The 14,626-nt window shown below is 40.9% G+C and overlaps 1 protein-coding gene across 1 annotated transcript in view; it reads left to right on the top strand.

Annotated features, from left to right (window-relative positions):
- Nucleotides 1–203: 203 nt before the first annotated feature.
- st6galnac5a (ST6 (alpha-N-acetyl-neuraminyl-2,3-beta-galactosyl-1,3)-N-acetylgalactosaminide alpha-2,6-sialyltransferase 5a) overlaps nt 204–14,626 on the top strand; it is a 64,046-nt gene continuing 49,623 nt past the window's right edge. Inside the window, exons 1-2 of the mRNA XM_063462162.1 lie at nt 204–970; nt 1,742–1,951. Of these exons, the coding sequence (XP_063318232.1) occupies nt 956–970; nt 1,742–1,951 (225 nt within the window). The 5' untranslated portion in view covers nt 204–955. The remainder of the gene's footprint in view (nt 971–1,741; nt 1,952–14,626) is intronic.

The following is a 14,626-nucleotide window of genomic DNA, read 5'->3' as shown; positions in this document are numbered from 1 at the left end:
AACTCAGAAACAATGAAAAGGAAATAAAGGTTTTAACTGTTTTTAAATCTGTGTTCTGATGCGCTGAATGGAGAAGAGGAAAGATTCAGTACTTTACTTAAATACAGCTTTACAGGTGAAAGCAATTCAGCAACATTGGTGGGTAAAAGTAAAAAACGTCCTTCACGATTATAGAAAAGGGCTCTTTTTGAGTTTTTCATATCTTATTGCTGGTGCAGTAAAGTGTGCAGCTTATGGTTGGATGTGATGGAGTAGTTTAATAAGTAACACCGCCTTAAGAGTCTAATTTCTTAAGGAAGGACATGATGAATGGGATTCTTTGCAGACTGGAGTACAATCTACAAAGAATCTCTAGTCTACAGTGGAAGTATGAAGAGATCTAAAAACTGAAATACTCGAGTACAGTGTAGTTTGAACATAAACACAGCGCACGAATTAACACGTGGTTTCGCCACTGAGTGACAGACATTCAGGGTATTGTGCCAGATAACGTCTGCACTGTAGACCCATAACTTCTCTTGTCTTTATAATCCATCCCATGGATAATGCAGCAGACGTCAAAAGATGACATAGAGTGGGCTCACTGTACTCTAGTTTAATTGCGCAGATTTACATCAAATATGGTTCAGCAGGAAATAACGTTTAGCAAATAGGTCTTATCACTCTTTTGCAGGTAGTCTGTTTAATTAAAAACGCTGCGCCTCCACTCACCGGCTCCTAAAGAACTCGGGGGGCGTTAAGACCCAGCAGAGGTACAACAGTGAACATCTGTCGCGGTCTCCTCTGTATGAATTGCGCTTGGGCTCCAGTCTGAAGACACACGGGCAGAGGCAAGCGGGCTGGTACAGCGCGGACGGACTGGAGTGCATTCGGGAGGCGAGCAGATGACGCTGGACCATGAGTGAAAGTGGAGCCTTACGCACTGAACCGCAGCGATAAGACAGCGCGCCGCAAAATGAAGACACCTATGGTAAAGGGTTTTGCCATGTAACCCCGCAGTCAAACTGTTTGTGCTCGCTTTTAAATCCAGCATTGTTCCGTGAAGTGCGCTATAATCGACATAACGCCGCTGTGGCGTACAGTGTCGGATCAAAAGATTAGGATCAGAACAATGGGCGTCCAGCTGTGCGCTCTGTTTGGCACTAAAGCTCCACTACAGCACAGCGCGCTGGATGCTTGATTTGTCTCCGTTTAATACGGATACACTGTAGAAAGTGAACAATATCCGTGTTGCTTTAATATTAACTGATAAGTATTAATTGTAAACTATTTTTTTAAAGAAATAAAGAAAAGAAAACAAATTGAAAGTGCCGTGAGCTGCTCATCCTGTTCATGTACGATTGGCATGAATTCATAGAGGTGATTTATTTTTCTTTTTTACTAGAACTTTTACTTAAAAGCTCTTGGTGTCCTCTGAGGTGTGGCACCTACTGTAAATTACAGTACACATGTGCTCCTCAACGCACCTGATGATTAATATTAATGCATGCAAACTAAGTAAAGAAGATAATTAACAGCCTGACAGCGTCATAAACATTAGCTGTGCCCTTATCATAGTTCGATCAAAGCTGTTTTTAAGTTTTTGGTCGCACGTGACATGCATTACAGGAAGTTGGGCTTTTACTGACAAACCAGCGCCTGCTGCTGCCGCTCATCTTGCATGAAGTCCGTAGGTGCAGGTTAAACTCAGTCCGGTGCAACTCGGCTAATTTGTCCGCATCTGCTTGTGTCTTTGTGTCAGCGCCATGGGGTAGCCGTGCTTCTCGTGCTTCTCCTGTGCGCCAGCTTGTTCCTCGTGTACAACGGCAGCTTCAACGGCGCTTCCAGAGACGCCAACGACACGCGCATCAGGCAGCATGAACAGCTGCGGCGGCCCACCGAAGCCTCCGTCGGGGTCGCCAAGCCTCACCCCCCGGTCCTCCAGGGATACAACAGCATCATCGACCATAAGGTAAACAGATGTGGCTGAGTGCGTGTCTCATAACGCAGAGAACGGGCGCATGGTTCGCTTTAGATGCGTGGTGAATGCGCAGCAGAGTAGGCATCAAAGCTTTTGAAAGTTTTACTTTTCCCCAAACCCCTTTTTTCGGCACTGAATCCTTCCCAGCCTGAGCTGCACACACGCAAATTTCCTCCTGTCCTGACGACCAGTAGCTGTCTTTAGAGAGAGAGAGAGAGAGAGAGAGAGCATCCTCTCTGTCATTTATCACAATTTTCTCCGGCGCTGCGTTGCGCCACATTCAATACCCACCTGTCGTTACTAATAACAGCTTAGGCTACAAATGAAATCCTCGACTGCATTCTTAAGCTCTAATTGATAAGCCCAGGGGACCCGCAGCTAGGTGAACTCTGACGTCATTGTGGGGTTGTATTGACTGCCATCTGTTTACCAAGCCAGGAGAAAACAATCAATGAGAGTACCGGGGAGCGAAGCCTCTGCAAGTAAAGCAGCCCCATTCACCTTGTGAAGGCGTTTTCAGTAAGCGTGCAGGCACAGCGCACTACCATGCAGGCGGTTTGGCTGGTGGGCTCTCGCGACTGTCTGAAACAGCTGGATTTAAGAATGACAAATTTGGAAAAACGTTCTGGCCACAATCATTCATTCAGATGTGCAGGAGCAATACACCAAAATGATTTGTGGCTATTTGTAGTTGCTGTTTCTTTAAGTCTTTTTTAATCACTTTGAGTTGCTGTTGTATCCCTCCACTGTCATATGCCTTATTACTCTTATTACTTATTACTTCTTTTTTTGTTGTTTTAGCCGTGATTTCCTTTTTTTCTTTGCTTCCCTCACATTTTGTATCAATCTGTGCTCATTTTGTGTCCCTATAGGCTTTTTGCATTCCTTCACTAGTAGTCATTTTTTATTGCTCTAGTGTAATTTAGCCTCCACTTATCATTTCACACCTCTCTGTAGTAGTCCTCTTTTTCAACTGAATTTTATTTTTTACTCTTTTTTGCACTGCTTTACATTGATTTTTAGCTATTGTCTTTAACTTTTGAGTCATTTTGTGTCTCTTCTATCATTTTTGCATCCCTGAAATAGAATTTTACCTGTTTAATTGTTCTATGCCTCTTTGATATTTTTTGCATAATTGCAATCTATTCTAAGTATCTATTCTTTTTCATTGTATCTATTCTTTTTCATTGTAATTCCCCTCATTGTTTTATGTGTCTCTGCAATCAGTTTGCATCTTCCTTTACTGATTCTGACTCTCTCTATAGACATTTTGCATCCATCTGAAGTAATTTTACCTATTTTTGTAGTCATTTTGTACCTCTGTTGTTATTTTGTTTCTGTAGTTATTTTTGCATTGGTCTATTGCCATTTTAAATATATTTGATGTCATTTTTAGTCTCTCAGCAGACACGTTAAATCTTTTTGTTGTCACTTTGTGCATCTGTAGTCATTTTGTATCCTTTCCTTGTCATTCCACCTCTTTCTAACAATTTTACATCTGCAGTCATTTTGCATCTGAGTGGTTGTTTAATTGAGTTTTAAACAAGAACAGTCACTTCTCTGGCCCCCTGAGCTCTTGGGCTGCTGGGCTTGTGTCCAGACGGTGCATAAAGTAATCCGTCAGTGGCAGGACTGAAGACACCATGAGTGACAGGCCAATTTGTGCTGCCATCTCTGTCTTAAAGAAAGTATCTGCTACCTGCTAGAAAACAAGTATTAAGTCAACAGATTATGTCATAGGCTGATTTGCATATGAGTAATTGGACCTGCTCTTAGATGAGGCTGTGGCTGTACAAATGAGACAAATATGCAACGTGAGTATGTTCCAGCCACATCTGGGAGTCAACCCACTGTTCCTGAACATCAGAAAAAGTAGCCTGGTTGGTAAATGAACTTCTTCTAAATTAAACACCAGGGGATCTGAAGAGTCATTTAATCTTGTGACAAAGTAATGGAGGTTGGCAACAGATGGTAGAACTATTATTCACTAAAAGAAATCTCACCGGTGCAGAAACCAACAAGTGTGGAAACCTTTAATGCTGCCTGAAAAGTTCAGCTGGCAGTTTTCTCAGGAGACATGCTGCTTGTATTTCTTCGTGAGTTTTTCCTCCGAGTAGCTCTGCTCTACAGAAAATGCACGTTTGTCACCTTTTGGGTGTATTTACTTTACATGTCATCATGGTGATTTCCTATCTGTGTTTCTAGTCAGCCCATGTGTGGCAGGAATGAAGACAGCATGACTGACATGCTGATTTAGGCTTCCATTTCTCTCTATATATCTCTCAAGGGAAGGATGTATCGGCTGCTTTTAAAAACAAAAGGGTTTTAAGTCATTATGTTTTAGGTTGTGTCAAATTAGTATCCCAAAGTTATATATATTATGATATTTTAAATGTTTTTTATTAGATGTGATCAAATTTTTCTCAGTTGTCTAAAATTAAAGGTGTTATTTGGTTTTTTGGTTATGCTGTTAAAACTAAGCAGAACAGCAGTCAGATATTTGGCCAAATTCACAGTTTTACCATATTATCCAAATGGCTTCAAAACAAAACAGGAAATTAACATTATGACTGAATCTGTTAATAACACATGCAAATTTTATTTGTCTAATATGCAATCACTATTATTCACACTTTTTTCTCTCTCTGTGGTATCTCAACATGAGTTTTACACCTTGAATTTGTGGACACATTTAGTAAAAGGCTGTTTCTTTTCTTGTAGTTCATGTTTAGTATTTTGGATCTTTTCTTACCTTACAGTGACAGTAAAACGCTGGCAGGAAATTTGTGACATGCAACAAAGATCCCAGTTAAAGAGTTTGAAGCTTGTAATTGGCTTCCAGGGTGGTTTATATACAGAGGGCCTTTTTGAGTCATTACTTCTTTAAGAGTGGTTAAAAAACCTGGTTTTAGAGTTAAGGTGAGAAGACGATTTTGTAAAGAGAAGGATGTGTGGTTGCAGCCTTACAACACACCTCTCTATGCAGAAAGCTAATGCAGTATTCACCAATACTGCAAATGCGATAGTTGTCCATGTCCACTCTGGAGTCCAGACCACAATTTGCATGTAAGAAGTAGGTACATTTGTGCCAGACACTCCTATTCTGCTTTGGAGTCCAGCCTTTAATTGTATTATATCTGTGAGATTTGTGCTAAATATGCTTCTTTCAAATATGGGAAAACTTTTAATGTTGTGAATTTGATTTAACCAGTGTGGGTTATGGACCTCATTTAATAGAAAACATTCAAATGCAGTTAGTATTTACCCAGAGGTGCAGTCAATGTGCCACTGGCTGTTTAGCTCTTTGACTCTGACTCGGAATTATTGCTCAGCTAGGTCACATAGATCTCTCCAAAGTCAAGCAGAGCAAGAGTAAATACGGAATGAGTCATTGCTGTCATATTTTCGGAAACCCAGGGCACGCAGCACCATCTTTTTTTTCTCACTGCCTCAAATGCCAATATTCAGTGACCATGCATGTTTTGATTTGATGAGGATTTGTCTGTAATGCGTCAGTAAGCCCAGCTAGGGATGAGAATTGATTTTCCTCGAGTGAACTGGAGCAGCCGAGCATCATAAGTAAACTACTAATTTATTTTTTCTCTTGGCAATAAATTTTTTGACATTTTCGCAACAAGGGATATCAATTAGGGCCAGAGCACCACTGAACATCATTTATGCTGCTTGAAACCTGCTATTATGTCACCCGTCTTGTTCTCTCGCTGCAAACTCCAATCAATACTTTATGATCTGAATGCGCAGGCTACTATAGCGTGCAGCACGGTAAAGTCTTCAAAAACTTTCCGTGAACTTTTTTCCTGGGCCGTTATGTACCTGAAAACGTGGCTGAGGTTTTTCTGTGTGTATTAAAGGGTAAAAGTTGTTGGCCTTGTCTCAAATGTGTTCTCCTGCAGTGTTGAATGATCATTGTTTGGGGAGAAAAAAAAATACTGACTCGAACATTTGTCTTCCTCATCTTTGCTTGCTGACCTCGCCGCCATATTGATCTCTCCAAGATATCAGCTGGCTGGCACACGGGCGCAGTGTCAGTCAGCCTTTGACCACCTCACTTTATCTTCCACCAGAGTATTAAACTCATGACAGCTCAGAAACCATTTGGAATCTTATATGTCTTCTGCAGACACTTGGCCAAGATGCTAAAGCATTTGCCAGAGTCCTTAAAATGATTTTCTCTATGACTGTTTGAACCATCTTTGAAATAAATAGATCAATAAATAAATGCATATATGCATTTGAAATCCATTAATTCTTTCATAGCCAGAATTTTCAACACCACATGTTTGACTCAGTTCAGAGTGAAAGGTAATTTATTTTGAGCTACACAGCAGCATTGGTGGGCCTGGACTTGTGCTGTGAATGAGAGTGACCAGATAAGAAAGCAGAGAAAGAAACTTAGGGTGGAGATGAAAAGGGAAAGAAACTCTTGTAGAGTAAGGGCAAAGAGAATGAGAGAAGAGGACAAAACTGGGGAAGGGGAAGGACGAAGAGAATGATAAAAGAGAATATAGGAGCCAGGAAAGGTTCAGCCTGAGAGAATGAGACAAGAGAGTGAAGGAGGAGGCAGAAACTGACACAGAAGTGAAAGATGGAGTGAAATCCCTAAGGGTTTCCTTTCTTCTTGCACTATCCTGCTTTTTATTTTCTCAGTGAGAAGGTGGAGGAGGAGGAGGAGGACTGGAAACCACTCTTGTCTGTCTCTCAGTGGAGATGGGAGGACAAGAAAGCGTCTGTCTTCCTCTGATTGCCTTCCTGACACCAAAAAACATGCAAATTTTGTAAAAAGTGATATCCTGCATGTCAGGTGGAGTTAAGAAAGGGAGGCTGAGGTCCTTATATGTGGCTGGAGAGAAAGGAAACAGGTGGATTTTTCCTGTTTCACAATGCATATTGTGTTTTTCATGTGATTAAAGGTCAAAACCAAGAGAAGCAGCCTGGTTGCTGAGTAGCTGATGTTCTCCAATATAAACTATTCGTTTCTTTCATCTACAGTTAAGTGCCACCTCTCATTTCTTTGTATTTTGCTTGTATTACCTTGTATTTAAGTGGTCTTCAGCAATAGTTCATTAGGCTTTCTGGAAGTCTCTTAATGTATCTTTGGACATTGGCTGCTTTTCCCCTCATTTTTAGTCCTGGCCTTGTACTTGACCATTTTTACATTGATGTTTTTGTTGACTTTTATGGCCACCTAATAATGACCATTCAACCTTTAAAAAAAACCCCACATAGCTCAGACAATGAAGAAGTGATGCATCTTCAGGAACTTGTTACTAGCAGCCTGTCACAATTTCTTTTAATGAATTTACTAAAAATGACAAAGATAACAGTCTGATGGGCATATAATAGTATTTGTGCACCAAAATGCTGCTTTGTAAAGGACTATGTGAAGTGCGTCCTTAAACTGCACAAGTAGAGGACAAAAGAAGAAGTGGCAGGCCTAAAAAATATCTACAGTAGGCGAACCTGAGAGATGCATCTGGCCCTTCAGTTGATCCATCTACTGTTCATTGAAGCCTCTTCAGAAATTGTATCAGTGGAAGGACCATTAATAAGGAAGGGAAACGGGGAGAAAAGGCTAAGGTATGCCAAATTACACAAGAAGTGGACTGAAAATCAGGTCTCACCAAATTAGATGTTTTTGGTTCAAATCTTTGTCAGTATGTACAGAGGAGGTCAGAATTGAGATACAACATTCAGTGTCTATACTCATCTGTAAAAGGTGTCACATTATAGGGCTGCAGTTCAACCAGTGGTGTTGGGGATCTTATCAAAATTGATGGAAATATGACTGCAGAAAAGTGCCATCAGATTTTGATCCACCGTAATAAAATGATTGGCAATAGCTTAATGTTTTAAAATTTCAATGAAACACACTGCCAATGCAACCATGCCTGGATAGAAAATCCCACAGTGGAACACTCTCAGTCATGGATTGGTCTCCCCAGAGCCTGGAACTCAACAATATTGAAGCAGTGTGGGATCATCTTGAGAACGGAACAAAAGGCAGCCAACATCCAACAAAGAGCTCCGGATGTCCTTCAAGAAGCCTGGAGAGCTATTTCTGAAGACTGCTTAAATACATTACAAGATAGCTGCCTATGGGAGTTCAGGCTGTGTTGAAGAATAAAGGTGACGTTCAAGCTCGTTAGAATTATGCAAACTCTGTTTTTGCCTTATATACTGTATTTCTACCTATGTTTGCATTACTATAAAATGACATATGTGAGCAATACTGAAGGGACTGAATACTGAAAGTCCAGGATGACTGTTGTTGAGGGCTAGTTTAAATTTCAGCTGCTGTTGACTTTCATTTTCATCTACAGCTGAGTTCAGGCATTAAACCAGAGGTTCCCAAAGTGTGGGGCCACTGCAGGGGGGGGGGGGGGGGGGGGGGGGGGGGGGGTGAAAAGAGAAAAAAAAAAAAGAACGTTTGGACACTGCTAGCATAATTGACAGGTTTTTGACAGGGCTTCCACACAAACGCAAAGCAGGATATGAAGCGTCGCCAAATATGTTTCCAAACCAACTTCCTTCCAAGCCAAAGACTAGAAAATATGGTGAAGCATATCTTCCCTTTGGCTTCACCTGCACAAGTGCCAAGGTAGGTCTCCCCTGCAGAATTGGTTTTCCCTGCATCGGGAGCACGCACTGGGCTCTCCAAATCACGGACAAACAGTATCCCACATTCTTGATTTTTAGTTCACAAACACTTCTTATAATGACTAACTACAACAAACATTTTTCTTATAAAACAAAGGGGGGGCTAGCAAAAAAAGTTTGGGAACCACTGCATTAAGCTACATGTTTAATATTTGGATAAAGATCATGTTTTGGGTTAAAACCATTTTCAGGATTAAACACATTAAAATGTTCCACTCTCAAGGTTTCCCGGGTGCCGAGCTTCAATCCATCAAAAGATGATGGCACCAGCAAGCATCTTATATCCACTTGCTTAAGGGCTATTATATTATGTAATAGCAGCTTACACAGATGACCTATTGAGTGAACCTGTTAGAGAAGTAGAATCTCTCATTTCCCCATATTTGTTGCCTGCCAGCATTTCTCTGAAATCAAGGTAAATTCCCCCAAATGATCTTTATTTAAAAAAAGTTAAATCCTTGGCTTCTTCAACAGGAATTTTAGCAAATAAAAAGGTAATTTTTCATTCAGTGTGAAATTCAATGGAGTCAATATTAAAGTTGAGAAAATGCTTAGCAAAATGGCATTCATGAGGCCCGGTCTCCTCTATAATGATTTAAAATTATTCTGTCAATCAAGCTTGCTGGGGGGCATCACGCATTTGCGCCCCGGGGTCTCTAAGCTGATGATCTGGGCATGTCAATAGCTGATGTTAGGTTGGAGGTTGTGCTTGTTGCAGTTAATGTAACCTCCACCTGCTCACGTCTCAGCTCTGACTTACTATGCTGCTTTTTTTTAATTTATGTTATTCATCGCCACCTTCACCATCCTGACAACATGTTGAAGTGCAAATCAGTGTTCTGCTTAAGACAAAGAAAAGTGGTGTTCTGATGACATTTTAAACCTATAATTTAATGTCATTTCATTGCATGCTTTCTGCCTCTCCTATTTACACACTCAGCAGTGTTGGTGTCCTGACCACAGACTGTACATAAAAGATGTATGTACCCACCTTGATGTGAGAATTTAGTTTTGAAATTTGCATTTTGGATTTCCACCTTTTAGCATTTTGAACATTGTTGGGAGCCAGCCTTAAGAGGTAACTGGAGGAATTGTAGATTTTTAGTACCTTTGTGGTGGCTTTTTTTTAAGCCCCAGAGGTTCTTACTTAATTGGAAGTTCATCAGTTTTACAAGTCATAAACCAGTGTGTTGCCTTATGGTGGTCTGTGATGAAATTCAAATAATTGGGCAAATTAATGACTATCCACGTTCATTAAAATGTATCCAAAAGCTATCACTGACTTTCACTAACGACAAAAATGTCACCGCTTATGTGGCAATATGTGATTGCTCCTCAGGGAATCATAATAGCTCACCAAATCTTGTAATATTAGTATTTTCTTTTATTTGTGCCGTCCTCAGAGCCGCAGCTCCAGTATGGCCAAAAAACCAGAAACTGTTGTGGGGCAGCAGCAGGCAATCCCACTGAGGCAGAACACGAAATTTACAAAGCAGATTGTTCAGCACAAACTGTGGTCAGAGTGGATTTTTTTAGACATATCAGGGCTGGAAATACTCTGACTAGGTACACTTCGCTTGAAGGCATGAGCATGCGAAGCCATCTGTGCCAAGGAGACATGACAAGGCATCCTTCCCCCAAACGCAGCTTTAGTGACAGCTGGAGAAGTGAGACGTTTGAATATTTCATCTCAGACAGCCACATCTTCGCTGCGCAACGAAGCTATTTTTCACTGTTCATTAGGATTTCGCTCTGCAATCAGCCAGCTGGAAAGCAAGACAGAAAACTCCCCAATTAGGCTGTTATGGCCAAGGACTCTGTAGTCATCTGATGTGAACTAACAGTGTTTGTGAAGTCTGCAGGGCTGTGTGGAAAAAGAGCACAAACGTGTGTGCGTGTGTGTGAGAGAGTTCTGTCTTTGTGCTTTGTACCATTCACAGGGTTTAAATTACAACACAAAATGAAGGAAACATCAGTGACAGATAACTGCTATTTTTATGCAAAGACAATGTTGGAATACTAAAACGGCTCTCCTGACTGAAGAGAGGAGAATAGTGGTTTCGTTATGCCACAGTAGTCCCAATTGGAGCATAGTCTTGGAATTCAACTTATCTCCAGAGTATTCTGCTCCCGCCAAACATAACACAGCTCCAGGCTCTTTCCGGTGTAGGCCTGGAAAGCAATTACTGGTGAAGGGTGGGGTGGCGGGGAGGGGATACTGCCTCTCGATAAGCATTCCCTCAATGGAGTAATCTTGCACTTCGTGCCTTTTGGCATTCTGTGGTTAGGGAATCACTGGTCAAGTTATACATTTTAACATAAAGGATGTGGAGGGAAGATTTCCGGAGGCTTATGCCATGAGCTGAATGGTGATTTAAAGCTTCTCTGCGTTTTAATCTTTGGTAGATGATAGGCTTTAGCATGTGGAGCACCTTCGTCATTCAGTGCCAGAGAGAGCAGCAAAGGATCTGAAAAGGTTAAACTATGATAAATGGATCATACCTTGTGGCACAACATCAGGAGATAGATGATAGCTGCTGCCGTTCTCATGGTTAAGAGCAAATGGAAGACGACGGCTGGCGAGAAGCACTACAATAAAACCGAATTTCTTTGCTTTTCCGTCATCTGGCTCCACAGACACACGAGGCCCGCAACATTACTCAGCTCTTTAGGCATGATTAATGAGCGTGCCCTCCATGGTGCGAGAGAGAAATCATCCAACTATTTTTTTTGTATTTGGCATAGTCTCCTTCTCTATGCCATGAGCATTCCTTCTCCAGATTAGAAACATATTGGATGCCAAGGTTATTAATTATGGAGACATGGGGTTTGCCTAAACAGTGTGCTTCTTGTCCAACAACAGAGCAAAGGAGCAGAGCTCTGTTTTAAGTTTATAAGTAAAACAAGAAAAGACAAAAGAAAAGTTGCAGAAGAAACTTTAACTTTTAAGCACCAGACAGCCGAGAAGACAGAGGCAGCTTCTGTAGCCCTGCGGTGTTTTGCTGATGTGACATTAAATCATTTCCTGTACCACGTTGTCTGCCCTTCAGTCGAAACACTCCCAATTACAGAGCCGACTTTGATGTATATCCCATCATCCCCCCCTCATTGAAGAGATGGTGTCATGGCTGTTCGACAAAGGCTTTCTTTGGTATCCCGCTCACTGATTACACTTCCAGAGGTGCCGAGGAGTAAGCAATTTTCCCGGGTGCATACAGAGCTGCTTCGGGCTCCTTTTGCTTCCTCTCTGATGGAGGAGCGCTGCATTAAATCAAATTATATCAATACCAGCATCTTGTCATGGGAACCTAAATCTCTGTAGTGCAAAAGAGACACTGCAAATAGTCCGGCCCATGTCAAAAACAATTTAAGATGAAATGTTGTTCACTGAGCTGGAAATTGTGCATATGATTCATATCACCTGGCCAATATTGGGCTTTTTTCTTTTCTTTTTTATTATTTGTTAGGTTTTCTAAATGAGTGAAACACATCAGATCAACATGCAAATTTTGTCCTAAATCTGATTTGTCAGGGCCACTTGATCAAAATTGCCTAAGTGTGACTAAAACCAGTTTAAGCTGGTAATTTAATGCAAGCTGAACAGCTCTGATGGAACAACTGGAATTGAACCTGCAGTATGAATTTAGTCTGGACACTGGAGGCATTCTAAATGTTCATGGTGGACGTTATCCTGCTCAACCAGAACAAGTTGCCGGGACTTTGTCTGTTATCGGACCGTATCAGACAAACTGTCCTGAGCTGCCATAACCATAATCTGAGAGGAAGATGGATCTTATTGGAAAAATGGGATTCAGTCTCCTGAAACAGTGTTTGAGTCGCTGTGAAGGTGAAAGAAATGGCTGTATCAAAAAGGGGGGGGGGGGGGGGGGGGGGGAGCAAAAGAGATACAAATCCTGGCTCTCTTGTCTTTGTCCCTGCACAGCTGACCGTGAATGGGCTGTGAATGTCAGGTTTGGAAAGTTACAGATTGCTTATCAGCAGTCAAATAGCTTAGCAATCTCTAACCACTTCATGCATCCAGAGGGGCAACTGGATAACTATCAGATCTAAAAATTGCAGAGTGCAAATGCAGCCAAGAAGCATTCAGACTTGAATTCAGTCACTGAAAAGGTGTAAATGCATCCATCTCTTTGGCGTTCTTTCACAATCTTCACACCTTTTGAATGTAACTGTGTAACAAAGAAACAAATTGAAATGCCAAAAATGTGTCTTCAGTCAAAACTCACCATGTTTCCTCCGCAAAACCTGCACTGTGGTTATGAAACAGACGCCATAATCATGGCACTGTTTCCACATCAGACCCTGTTACAAAGCAGAAAGTGTTAATTATGTTATTGCATAAAAAAAGCAAACTAAAAGATTATGTGTCTGTCTTTTAATATGATCTTTGACTGGCAATTTGATTTGGTCTAAAATGGGTTTGTTGCTGTTAACCTGTACATAATATGTGAGTACACTCTCTGCAAAAGGCAAATCAAGGTTCAGTATGGGTTTATCTGCTTCTGAGCCGAACAATGCCCAAAACAATGAACAAAAGCTTACTAATCAGCGCTCCTCATTCCTAACAATAAAACAAAAGGCAAAGAAGTTAAAAGTCTGCAGTCTAAGATCTGGAACAAAAAGAAAAAAACAAAGGGAAACGTGTTCAATAAAAAAGGCTTCTCACTCCTGTTAACTGCTAATAAGTGCTCGATATTTACTCTGTATCGTTTGCAATTATGAGCTCACAACTAACAAGGCTATCAAAGTCCAACGTTATGTTGCTTACACAGAATTCTCAAGGCTATACAAAGAACTGAACATCGTGTCATTTGTGGCAGCAGAAGACTCTCTGCATCTCTCACTGATGAACCATGATTTTTCCACAAAATGTGACAGCTGGAGTCAGAGGAAGAAAATCTACCTTTTCATTTTGTGTTTCTTCTGATGGACTAGATTTTTACTTGTTTGGCTTTCATCTAATTGATTACAAGCTCATGTACAACTGTTATATTATGATTTTTTTAATTAAAAAAGTCACAACCAGAAAACTTCCTTTTGCTAAGAAGGAATGATGTCCAGCTTACATTTATGAAGCACGCTGAGCAGACCTCATAGAGGTGATGTGAACTCTGGTGCTATTTTTGAGTCATTGCGAAGTGTCTCAAGAATGACAGTCAACACAACATCATTCAGCTCCAAGATGCTCACTGGAAAGGAGTTTGTAAGTAATAAGTAACATTTTCAGGAGCTGTCACCTGAGAAGCGTAAGTTACTAAAATTAGATTGAAGTCAGACAGTTTTCTCCATGTCTCCGTAGCAACAAAAGCAGCAACAAAAAGGCATTTTTAACAAAGAAGAGCATTTTATTTGATGCCACAACTTGAATGAAAGGGATCAAGCCAGTAAGTGGACGTGATTCTATCTGAGGTCCAATTCTGTGCTCATGTTAAAAAAACGATAGAAGGTAGAAAATGGAAAATGTTATCTGTGTGTAAGAGTTGATCACATGATAAATAATCCCTTTTGATAATACGAGGCATTTCCACAAACGTATGTGTGATGCCTATGTCCTTTTTCTTTCAGCGTGGATAAAGGAGATTTCATAATGCAGAAGGTGCAATCTCAAAATCATGATAAAAGCAACTAAAGCAGCAAAAGCTGGTCATTATACAAAGGTAGGGTTAAAAATACATCTTAAACCATATCAGTAAACAAGTTCCAGCCGTCTCCTAGTGTCTAGGAGACTTCAGCTGTGCTAACGGTGAAAGAGATCTTACTTGGAAATCCTCTTTTTGTCACGTCTCTGATCACACGTTGTCTCCATTCCTTTGAAAGCCAAGGTGTTAGTGGCGCTCTGCAGTGAACATGAACAGTAAAGGAGGCAGTAATTTTAGGAGTGTGGAGGAGAGGATCTGTCCTTGCAGCTCTCCCTGTTCTCACACTTCTTGTCAATCCTTGAAAAAAGCTAGTGTGACTGTTCGTTTG

The sequence above is a fragment of the Pelmatolapia mariae genome, linkage group LG18 (genome assembly GCF_036321145.2).
Source record: "Pelmatolapia mariae isolate MD_Pm_ZW linkage group LG18, Pm_UMD_F_2, whole genome shotgun sequence".
NCBI lineage: Eukaryota > Metazoa > Chordata > Actinopteri > Cichliformes > Cichlidae > Pelmatolapia > Pelmatolapia mariae.
This window is presented reverse-complemented; position numbering and strand designations above follow the sequence as displayed.